Here is a 12,309-nt window from a genome sequence, read left to right on the forward strand (position 1 = left end):
CCTCTGATCTCCCTGGTCTCCATCACAGACAGGAGATATGAGCCTCTGATCTGCCCGGTCCCCACCACAGACAGGAGATGTCAGCCTCTGATCTCCCTGGTCTCCATCACAGACAGGAGATATGAGTCTCTGATCTCCTTGGTCTCCACCACAGACAGGAGATATGAGCCTCTGATCTGCCCAGTCCCCACCACAGACAGGAGATATGAGTCTCTGATCTCCCCGGTCTCCACCACAGACAGGAGATATGAGCCTCTGATCTCCCCGGTCTCCACCACAGACAGGTGATATGAGCCTCTGATCTGCCCGGTCCCCACCACAGACAGGAGATATGAGCCTCTGATCTGCCCGGTCCCCACCACAGACAGGAGATGTCAGCCTCTGATCTCCCTGGTCTCCACCACAGACAGGAGATATGAGCCTCTGATCTCCCCGGTCTCCACCACAGACAGGAGATATGAGCCTCTGATCTGCCCGGTCCCCACCACAGACAGGAGATGTCAGCCTCTGATCTCCCTGGTCTCCATCACAGACAGGAGATATGAGTCTCTGATCTCCCTGGTCTCCACCACAGACAGGAGATATGAGCCTCTGATCTGCCCGGTCCCCACCACAGACAGGAGATATGAGCCTCTGATCTGCCCGGTCCCCACCACAGACAGGAGATGTCAGCCTCTGATCTCCCTGGTCTCCATCACAGGCAGGAGATATGAACCTCTGATCTTCCCGGTCTCCACCACAGACAGGCGATATGAGCCTCTGATCTGCCCAGTCCCCACCACAGACAGGAGATATGAGCCTCTGATCTGCCCGGCCCCCACCACAGACAGGAGATGTCAGCCTCTGATCTCCCTGGTCTCCACCACAGACAGGAGATATGAGCCTCTGATCTCCCCGGTCTCCACCACAGACAGGACATGTGAGCCTCTGATCTGCCCGGTCTCCTCCACAGACAGGACATGTGAGCCTCTGATCTGCCCGGTCTCCACCACAGACAGGACATGTGAGCCTCTGATCTGCCCGGTCTCCACCACAGGGACTGATCTCATGTCTCTGTTGGTTACTGGGCTGCTGATTAGACAAGGTCCAGGCAGGCTTCAAACTTCTGACGGCTAAAATAATAATTTGTGATGATTCTGGTCATGTGCCTAATGTCAGTACAGACATATTTCTAAAGCACCAACATCTTCCGGGGGGCGGTACATAGTACAAAACAGATAGTTTGTAGCATAGATACTTGAGATGTCTTGAACTCTGTACCAGTGTTGCGAACCTCTCACGTTATTTTTTACTGACAAATACCTAAAAATTTACTGACAAAAGATTTTTTTTTACTGACAAAACACCCTGCGCCGCGCGAAGCGACGAAAAATGGGCGTGGCCACGTAACAGAATGTGGGCGTGGTCGTGGGTGGGGCCAAATATACATTATTTTAATATTGCTGTGAAAGGTCTGCCAGGGAAGTTTGAGCTCTGCCATAGTGTTTCCCCCCCTTCCCCCAAAATACATGTAATCTTACAGCATTTCACCAAAAATCCACGTAATCTGGTAGAGGTTCTTCCAAAATACATTTAATCTGACAGCAGTGGTTCCCCAAAAATAGGTAGCCCCAGGTCTATAGGTGTCCCCAGAATAGGTGGCCAGGGGTATATGTCCCCAGAACAGGTAGCCAGGGGGAGAGATGTCCCCAGAACAGGTAGGCAGGGGTACAGGGCCGGTTCTAGACTGGCACATATGAGGGGGCAGTCAAATGGGTAGGGGGCAACATGTTTGAGGAAATTTGCGGCGACTAAAGTGGGCATGGCAAGTAAATGCACATAATGAGAGACAGCTTTTCACCAGTAAATGCACATAAGAGACAGCCTTTCACCAGTAAATGCACGTAATGACAGACAGCTTTTCACCAGTAAATGCACATAAGAGACCGCCTTTCACCAGTAAATGCACGTAATGACAGACAGCTTTTCACCAGTAAATGCACATAATGAGAGACAGCTTTTCACCAGTAAATGCACATAATGATAGACAGCTTTTCACCAGTAAATGCACGTAATGAGAGCTAGCTTTTCCCCAGTAAATGAACATAAAAGACAGCTTTTCACCAGTAAATGCACATAATAAGAGACAGCTTTGCACCAGTAAATGCACATAATAAGAGACAGCTTTGCACCAGTAAATGCACATAATAAGAGACAGCATTTCACCAGTAAATGCACATAATAAGAGACAGCTTTTCACCAGTAAATGCACATAAGAGACAGCTTTTCACCAGTAAATGCACATAAGAGACAGCTTTTCACCAGTAAATGCACATAATGGCAAACAGCCAGTGTCCTCAGTATATGTAGCCAGCAGATATATGTGCCCAGTATATGTAGCCAGAGGTATATGTCCCCAGTATATGTAGGCAGGCTTATATGTGCCCAGTAGATGTAGCCAGGGGGTATATGTGCCCAGTAGATGTATTCAGGGTTATATGTGCCCAGTAGATGTAGCCAGAGGTATATGTGCCCAGTAGATGTAGCCAGGATTATATGTGCCCAGTAGATGTAGCCAGGGTTATATGTGCCCAGTAGATGTAGCCAGATGTATATGTCCCCAGTAGATGTAGCCAGATGTATATGTCCCCAGTAGATGTAGCCAGATGTATATGTCCCCAGTAGATGTAGCCAGAGGTATATATGTGCCCAGTAGATGTAGCCAGATGTATATGTGCCCAGTAGATGTAGCCAGATGTATATGTGCCCAGTAGATGTAGCCAGATGTATATGTGCCCAGTAGATGTAGCCAGATGTATATGTGCCCAGTAGATGTAGCCAGAGGTATATGTGCCCAGTAGATGTAGCCAGAGGTATATGTGCCCAGTAGATGTAGCCAGAGGTATATGTGCCCAGTAGATGTAGCCAGGATTATATGTGCCCAGTAGATGTAGCCAGGGTTATATGTGCCCAGTAGATGTAGCCAGAGGTATATGTGCCCATGGGTAGCCAGGGTTATATGTCCCTAGTAGATGTAGCCAGGGTTATATGTGCCCAGTAGATGTAGCCAGGGTTATATGTGCCCAGTAGATGTAGCCAGGGTTATATGTGCCCAGTAGATGTAGCCAGATGTATATGTGCCCAGTAGATGTAGCCAGAGGTATATATGTGCCCAGTAGATGTAGCCAGATGTATATGTCCCCAGTAGATGTAGCCAGATGTATATGTCCCCAGTAGATGTAGCCAGATGTATATGTCCCCAGTAGATGTAGCCAGAGGTATATATGTGCCCAGTAGATGTAGCCAGATGTATATGTGCCCAGTAGATGTAGCCAGATGTATATGTGCCCAGTAGATGTAGCCAGATGTATATGTGCCCAGTAGATGTAGCCAGAGGTATATGTGCCCAGTAGATGTAGCCAGAGGTATATGTGCCCAGTAGATGTAGCCAGAGGTATATGTGCCCAGTAGATGTAGCCAGGATTATATGTGCCCAGTAGATGTAGCCAGGGTTATATGTGCCCAGTAGATGTAGCCAGAGGTATATGTGCCCATGGGTAGCCAGGGTTATATGTCCCTAGTAGATGTAGCCAGGGTTATATGTGCCCAGTAGATGTAGCCAGGGTTATATGTGCCCAGTAGATGTAGCCAGGGTTATATGTGCCCAGTAGATGTAGCCAGATGTATATGTGCCCAGTAGATGTAGCCAGATGTATATGTGCCCAGTAGATGTAGCCAGAGGTATATATGTGCCCAGTAGATGTAGCCAGATGTATATGTGCCCAGTAGATGTAGCCAGATGTATATGTGCCCAGTAGATGTAGCCAGATGTATATGTGCCCAGTAGATGTAGCCAGATGTATATGTGCCCAGTAGATGTTGCCAGAGGTATATGTGCCCAGTAGATGTAGCCAGGATTATATATGCCCAATAGATGTAGCCAGATGTATATGTGCCCAGTAGATGTAGCCAGATGTATATGTGCCCAGTAGATGTAGCCAGAGGTATATATGTGCCCAGTAGATGTAGCCAGATGTATATGTGCCCAGTAGATGTAGCCAGATGTATATGTGCCCAGTAGATGTAGCCAGATGTATATGTGCCCAGTAGATGTAGCCAGGGTTATATGTGCCCAGTAGATGTAGCCAGATGTATATGTGCCCAGTAGATGTAGCCAGATGTATATGTGCCCAGTAGATGTAGCCAGATGTATATGTGCCCAGTAGATGTAGCCAGGATTATATGTGCCCAGTAGATGTAGCCAGGGTTATATGTGCCCAGTAGATGTAGCCAGAGGTATATGTGCCCATGGGTAGCCAGGGTTATATGTCCCTAGTAGATGTAGCCAGGGTTATATGTGCCCAGTAGATGTAGCCAGGGTTATATGTGCCCAGTAGATGTAGCCAGGGTTATATGTGCCCAGTAGATGTAGCCAGATGTATATGTGCCCAGTAGATGTAGCCAGAGGTATATATGTCCCCAGTAGATGTAGCCAGATGTATATGTGCCCAGTAGATGTAGCCAGATGTATATGTGCCCAGTAGATGTAGCCAGAGGTATATATGTGCCCAGTAGATGTAGCCAGATGTATATGTGCCCAGTAGATGTAGCCAGAGGTATATATGTCCCCAGTAGATGTAGCCAGATGTATATGTGCCCAGTAGATGTAGCCAGATGTATATATGTACCCAGTAGATGTAGCCAGATGTATATGTGCCCAGTAGATGTAGCCAGAGGTATATATGTGCCCAGTAGATGTAGCCAGAGGTATATATGTGCCCAGTAGATGTAGCCAGATGTATATGTCCCCAGTAGATGTAGCCAGTGGCAGTGGCAGCCGGCAGCGAGCGGAACTTACCTGCGTCTTCTCTCGTCGCCGGCGCGGGATGATCTGCCGCTACTCTGGTCTGGTCCAGACCAGAGCAGCAGAACTTCCGGCGCAGGAGCGAGACGGAAGGTAAGTCCCGCCCGCTGCCAAGCGCCACTGCCAGTCACTCGGAGGGGGACAGTCAGCGAGGGAGGGAGAGCAGTAAGGTGAGAGAAGGGGGGGGGAGATTGCCCCCCTTCTCCACCGCTGCCCACAGCTCTTCCTCCACTGCGCTGCTGTCCTGCAACAGAGCGGGCGGCCGATCGGCCGCCCTTTTACGGACGCTGCTGAATTCCTTACGGAATTCACGGCAGCTTAATTTGTATACAAATTTACGGGCTGCCCGTAAATTTACGGGCGGTTGGCAACACTGCTCTGTACAATCAGGGCATCCAGCAATACAAATACATACATAGCTGATGTGTGGTTTGAGACATCACTAATACTAGTACATGTTCATATGATAAATTAAATCAGATTATATTACATTCTAGAGTCTTATGCTAGGTACACACTATGAGATATTCTGTCAGATTTACTGTCAGATTTACTGTCAGATCGATTATTTCCAACATGTCCGATCTGATTTCCGATCAATTTCCGACCATTTTCTGATTACTTCAATAGGAAATTGATCGGAAATCGATCTGAAATCAGATCGGACATGTTGGAAATAATCGATCTGACAGTAAATCTGCCACAAAATCTCATAGTGTATATCTAGCATATGGTGCAGGTAACGATATGAGTGCAACCAATGAAAGCGATGTAGTCGCAGCCAGAGGAATTCCAATCCACAATGGAACACAGATGCCGCATATAGTATAATCCTCAGCGCAGTTGGTCTCACTCTCTATGCAACCTGCAGTAACCCAGTGCTCAGACAGAAGTGGCCACCACTAGGGCACATCAGCTAGGACAGAAGAAGACAGTGGTCTGGCTATTGTCCCCAGGGTTCCACTTCACCACGCATGGAGAGCAGCTAGTACAGAACACAGACAGAGGTCTGGCTATTGTCCCTGGGATTCCACTTCACCATGCATGGAGATCAGCTATGACAGAAGAAGACAGAGGTCTGGCTATTGTCCCCTGGGGTTCCTCTTCACCATGCATGGAGATCAGCTAGTACAGAAGAAGACAGAGGTTTGGCTATTGTCCCCTGGGGTTCCTCTTCACCATGCATGGAGATCAGCTAGTACAGAAGAAGACAGAGGTTTGGCTATTGTCCCCTGGGGTTCCTCTTCACCACACATGGAGAGAAGCTAGTACAGAAGAAGCCAGAGGGCTATTATCCCCAGAGTTCGTCTTCACCACACATGGAGAGCAGCTAGTACAGAAGAAGCCAGAGGGCTATTATCCCCAGAGTTCGTCTTCACCATGCATGGAGAGGAGAGCAGCTAGTACAGAAGAAGACAGAGGTCTGGCTATTGTGACCGACCATTCTCCGCACCTCTTGATGACCTCAACTTGTTTTGCTGCATTAGTCGCCTTAGAATTTGATAAATATAAAACTTTTACTGCTGTTACAAATATAGCAACTTATAGGCTTGTCTGATCACGTGTGTTTTGAGAGAACATTTGATGGTTCTGACTTGGCGCATGACGGACAGGCTAGAGGAGAGCATTCCAAAGACTCATACACACGTGCTACTATTCAGCCCAACTATCGTCCAAACTGGGTCTGTTGTATTCAAACGACATGACGATCGACTGATAACAGGAGGTCTGCCTGATCCAACCAGTGGTTAAACTTACTCACATGACTGTTGGGCTGATATTGTGCAGTTGGTGAGCACATCACTTGTTTTGAATTACCTTGATAAAGGGACGCACAGATGTTCCAAAACATTTTATTATTGTTAGCAAGGTTTGATTAAAACCTCCATTACTCTAAAGTTTGTACTTTCTTGGATCTACTCTGAATATTTTTCTGAGCACCCTATAGAACCCTTCGCAAAACCGGAGTGTTTGTGTTTGCTAATTTCCATCTATCGTGTGTACGCGGCGTTAGCAGTAGAGTATTGTAACAAGTTGTCCATTAGTTAAAGCAGGAAGTTGTCCTATATGGTGTAATAGGAGATCTGGTGTGACCTGAATGCTAGGCAGAAATAGATTAAGATAACATAGGGTCCTAGGCAAGATAGCAGCTTTTGCCCACTGCCTATGATCACTAGAGATGGCTTGAACCTCCAATTTTAGGTTTGCGAACCTTGAACGCGAACTTCCGAAAAAAAATTCACGTTCGCGTGAACTTTGCGAACCGCAATAGACTTCAATGGGCAGCCAAACTTTCAAAACTTCAAACATGAATTCTGGCGAGAAAAGTGACGGAAAAGATGTTTCAAGGGTTCTAACACCTGGAGAGGGGCATGGCGGAGTGGGATACACGTCAAAAGTCCCGGGGACAGACCAAGCTCACTGTGTAACACACCGCAAACAGCTGTTTGTGTAGTGACGACCGTGCTGGACTGGTGCACACCATGGCGAAAGTGCAGGTGATAGCGGTTTTCAAGCCCATATGGTCGCCAGGCTGAGGTAGCTCAATGATAGAACAAAAGTGACTGTCCTGCTGATCGAATTTGGTCTGTCCACAATGAAGCAACGACCTTATTATCTTGGGTGTTCCCCCCCCTCCCCCCCAACACTTTCATATAGCCGGCGGTCATTGCTTCATTGTGATACGCAAGCCCCTTCACCGCAGCAAGGTAACGATCACGAAGGGGAATTGACACATGTACATGCCTTTTGTTTTGTTGTTGAAGCCGCAGTGCAGCCAGAAAAAATAGACAGGCATGTACACGCACCAGAAAAAATTGTTATTGTTTTTGTTAGTGGCCGCTGCTAGGACTGACTTAGTCTTCAGGCGGGCAGTAGCTCTCCGGGATCCATGCCTCATTCATTTTGATAAAGGTGAGGTAATGAACACTTTTTTGACCTAGGCGACTTCTCTTCTCAGTGACAATGCCTCCAGCTGCGCTGAAGGTCCTTTCTGACAGGACGCTTGAGGCAGGGCAAGACAGAAGTTGGATGGCAAATTATGACCGCTCTGGCCACAGGTCAAGCCTGCGCACCCAGTAGTCCAGGAATTCATCGCTGTTTTCTACATCCACAGTTAAAGCCAGGTAGTCGGCTACCTGCCAGTCGAGGTTTTGGTGTAATAGTTGGACTAAAGAATGTCCGCATGTCCGACATCACCATGAGATCGCTAGAGCGTCCTGTCCTTGCCTGCGTGGACATGGGAGAAGGATTACTGGCAGTGGCACCTTTATTCCATTGTGCTGTGACATAACCCTTAAACGCACTGTAAAGCATACTTGCCAGCTTGTGGTGCAAGTGCTGCATCCTTTCTGCCTTCTGGTGAGTTGGTAACATCTCCGCCACTTTGTGCTTATACCGAGGGTCTAGTAGTGTTGCCACCCAGTACAGGTCACTCCCCTTTAGGCATGGTCGGAAAATTCCGCGGAATTATTAATTCCGTGATTCCGGTCGGAATTAATAATTCCGATTTTGTTAGTCGGAACGGAATTTCTCAAACGGAATTCCGCGGAAATTTATAATTCCAACGAAATTTTCCGGAATCACATCAAAATATTCATTCTCTCTCTCTCTCTCTCTCTCTCCTCCTCCTCCTCCCTCCATCCTCCCTCCATCCATCCTCTTATATCATCCAGTAGGGAATTGCAGATTTTCAAAACATCTTATATACCATAGCTGGGATTTGAACCCAGTATGCAGTGTCTAGTAGCTAGTAGGTATCTGTCTTAACCTCTAGACCCTTAACCACACTACATGGTAAAGCTATCCTAGCATAAACCATACTACCATTATGATCAATGCAATAGAAAAAGTAGTATGATTAAGGATCGGTACTTTTTGAAAAGCATGCTTATATACCATAGCGGGGATTTGAACCCAGGACACAGTGTGTAGTAGCTAGTAGGTATCTGTCTTAACCTCTAGACCATGAACACTACATGGTAAAGCTATCCTAGCATAAACCATACTACCTTTATGAACGGCTCAGGGATTCCCTCGGAATGAAACGGTAGCGGAATTTCGGTAGTGGCGGTATGCGGAATTACCACGGAATCGGAAATTGGCTATTCCGACCATGCCTGTTCCCCTTGTGTTTTTTTATATGGGGGTCCCTCAACAAGCTGGACAGCATGAAAGACACCATCTGCACAAATTTGGATGCAGACGTACTATCCATCTCCTCTTGCTCTTCCTCAATGATGTCAGGTAAGTTCTCCTCCTCCCCCCAGCCACGAAGAATACCACGGGAAAGTTGAGCAGCACAAGCCCCCTGTGACACCTGCTGCGGTTGTTTTTCCGCCTCCTCCTAAAAAAAAAACACCTTCCTCCTCTGACTCCTCTTCCCCAGATGACTCTTCCTCCTTCCCTCTCCTCTGTGCTGCCGCAGGTGTTGAGGAAACATCTGGTTCTGCTGATAATTGATCCCACAACTCTTAATGCTGTTGCTGTTCCTGTTCACGCTCCTCCACAGCTTGATCCACCACTCTATGCACGGCACGCTCCAGGAAGAAAGCCTATGGGATCAAGTCACTGATGGCACCTTCACTGCGACTCACCATGTTTGTCACCTCTTTAAATGGCCGCATGAGCCTGCAGGCATTTCGCATGAGTGTCCAGTACTTTGGCCAGAACAACCCCATCTCCCCAGAGCATGTCCTTGTACTGTAGCTGTACAGATACTGGTTGACGGCTTTCTCCTGTTGTAGCAGGCGGTTAAACATCAGGAGCATTGAATTCCAGTTGGGCTATCGCAAATCAAGCGCCTCACCGGCAAGTTGTTTCTCCGCTGAATATCGGCCAAGCGTGTCATGGCCGTGTAGGACCACCTGAAATGCCCACGCACTGCTTCAGGACGTCCTGTAAGTCTGGGTACTTACACACAAATCTCTGATTTATTAGATTCAGCACATGTGCCATGCAGGGTACATGTGTCAACCAGCGGCGGCTCCAGCTTCAGAATTTTGGGGGGGCTCAAAAGGGGCACAATGGCTGGCTGGCGGGGCTCAAGGGGGGGAACTTTTCGCGCGCCGCGGCGACAGGAGTGGGCGTGGTCATTACATCATGTAGGCGGGGCTAACTGTAATGTAGTTGTACCAGCTAATGTAGTTACATTAAAAGAAATCTGAAGTAAATGCACGTAATGACAGACAGCCTTTCACCAGTAAATGCATGTAATGAGAGACAGCCTTTCAATAGTAAATGCATGTAATGAGAGACAGCGTTTCACCAGTAAATGCACGTAATGAGAGACAGCGTTTCCCCACTAAATGCACGTAATGAGAGACAGCGTTTCCCCACTAAATGCACGTAATGAGAGACAGCGTTTCCCCACTAAATGCATGTAATGAGAGACAGCGTTTCCCCACTAAATGCACATAAGAGACAGCCTTTCACCAGTAAATGCATGTAATGAGAGACAGCCTTTCACCAGTAAATGCATGCAATGAGAGACAGCCTTTCACCAGTAAATGCACATAAGAGACAGCTTTTCACCAGTAAATGCACGTAATGAGAGACAGCGTTTCCCCACTAAATGCACATAAGAGACAGCCTTTCCCTAGTAAATGCATGTAATGAGAGACAGCCTTTCACCAGTAAATGCACGTAATGAGAGACAGCCTTTCACCACTAAATGCACATAAGAGACAGCCTTTCACCAGTAAATGCACGTAATGAGAGACAGCGTTTCACCAGTTAATGCACATAATGACAGACAGCGTTTCCCCAGTAAATGCATGTAATGAGACAGCCTTTTAATAGTAAATGCATGTAATGAGAGACAGCCTTTCACCAGTAAATGCATGTAATGAGAGACAGCCTTTCACCAGTAAATGCATGTAATGAGAGACAGCGTTTCACCACTAAATGCACATAAGAGACAGCCTTTAACCAGTAAATGCACGTAATGAGAGACAGCCTTTCACCACTAAATGCACATAAGAGACAGCCTTTCACCAGTAAATGCACGCAATGAGAGACAGCGTTTCACCAGTTACTGCACATAATGACAGACAGCGTTTTCCCAGTAAATGCATGTAATGAGACAGCCTTTTAATAGTAAATGCATGTAATGAGAGACAGCGTTTCCCCCACTAAATGCACATAAGAGAGAGTCTTTCACCAGTAAATGCATGTAATGAGAGACAGCGTTTCACCACAAAATGCATGTAATGAGAGACAGTGTTTCACCAGTTAATGCACATAATGACAGACAGCCTTTCACCAGTAAATGCATGTAATGAGACAGCGTTTCACCAGTTAATGCACATAATGACAGACAGCGTTTCCCCAGTAAATGCATGTAATTATATAGATGTCCCCAGTATATGTAGCCAGGGGTATGTGTGCCCAGTATATGTAGCCAGGGGTATGTGTGCCCAGTATATGTAGCCAGGGGTATATGTGCCCAGAATATGTAGCCAGGGGTATATGTGCCCAGTATATGTAGCCAGGGGTATATGTGCCCAGTATATGTAGCCAGGTGTATAGTTGTCCCCAGGGGTATATGTAGCCAGGGGTATATGTGCCCAGTATATGTAGCCAGGGGTATATGTGCCCAGTATATGTAGCCAGGGGTATATGTCCCAGTATATGTAGGCAGGGGTATATGTGCCCAGTATATGTAGCCAGGTGTATAGTTGTCCCCAGGGGTATATGTCCCAGTATATGTAGGCAGGGGTATATGTGCCCAGTATATGTTACCAGGGGTATATGTTCCCAGTATATGTAGCCAGGGGTATATGTCCCCAGTATATGTAGCCAGGGGTATATGTCCCAGTATATGTAGCCAGGGGTATATGTGCCCAGTATATGTAGCCAGGGGTATATGTGCCCAGTGTATGTAGCCAGGGGTATATGTGCCCAGTATATGTAGCCAGGGGTATATGTCCCAGTATATGTAGGCAGGGGTATATGTGCCCAGTATATGTAGCCAGGGGTATATGTCCCCAGTATATGTAGCCAGGGGTATATGTGCCCAGTATATGTAGCCAGGGGTATATGTGCCCAGTATATGTAGCCAGGGGTATATGTGCCCAGTATATGTAGCCAGGGGCATATGCGCCCAGTATATGTAGTCAGGGGTATATGTGCCTAGTATATGTAGTCAGGGAGTATATGTCCCAGTATATGTAGCCAGGGGTATATGTGCCCAGTATATGTAGCCAAGGGTATATAGGCCCAGTATATGTAGCCAGGGGTATATGTGCCCAGTATATGTAGTCAGGGGGTATATGTCCCAGTATATATAGCCAGGGGTATATGTCCCAGTATATGTAGCCAGGGGTATATGTGCCCAGTATATGTAGCCAGGTGTATAGTTGTCCCCAGTGTAGGTAGGTAGGACTTACCATGTTTAACCAGGTGTATAGGTGTCCCCAGGAGGGGTGGAAGCGGAGAGAAGAGGAAGCCGTGTGGAAAGCGGCGGA

At 47.2% G+C, this 12,309-nt stretch overlaps 1 protein-coding gene across 1 annotated transcript in view; it reads left to right on the top strand.

Moving 5' to 3' along the window:
• LOC137541008 (keratin-associated protein 16-1-like) overlaps positions 1-1,116 on the top strand; it is a 34,763-nt gene extending 33,647 nt beyond the window's left edge. The window contains exon 7 of the mRNA XM_068262160.1: positions 323-1,116. Within this exon, the coding sequence (XP_068118261.1) occupies positions 323-1,116 (794 nt within the window). The remainder of the gene's footprint in view (positions 1-322) is intronic.
• Positions 1,117-12,309: the final 11,193 nt, after the last annotated feature.

Source organism: Hyperolius riggenbachi, chromosome 12, assembly GCF_040937935.1.
Source record: "Hyperolius riggenbachi isolate aHypRig1 chromosome 12, aHypRig1.pri, whole genome shotgun sequence".
NCBI classification, from domain to species: Eukaryota; Metazoa; Chordata; class Amphibia; order Anura; family Hyperoliidae; genus Hyperolius; species Hyperolius riggenbachi.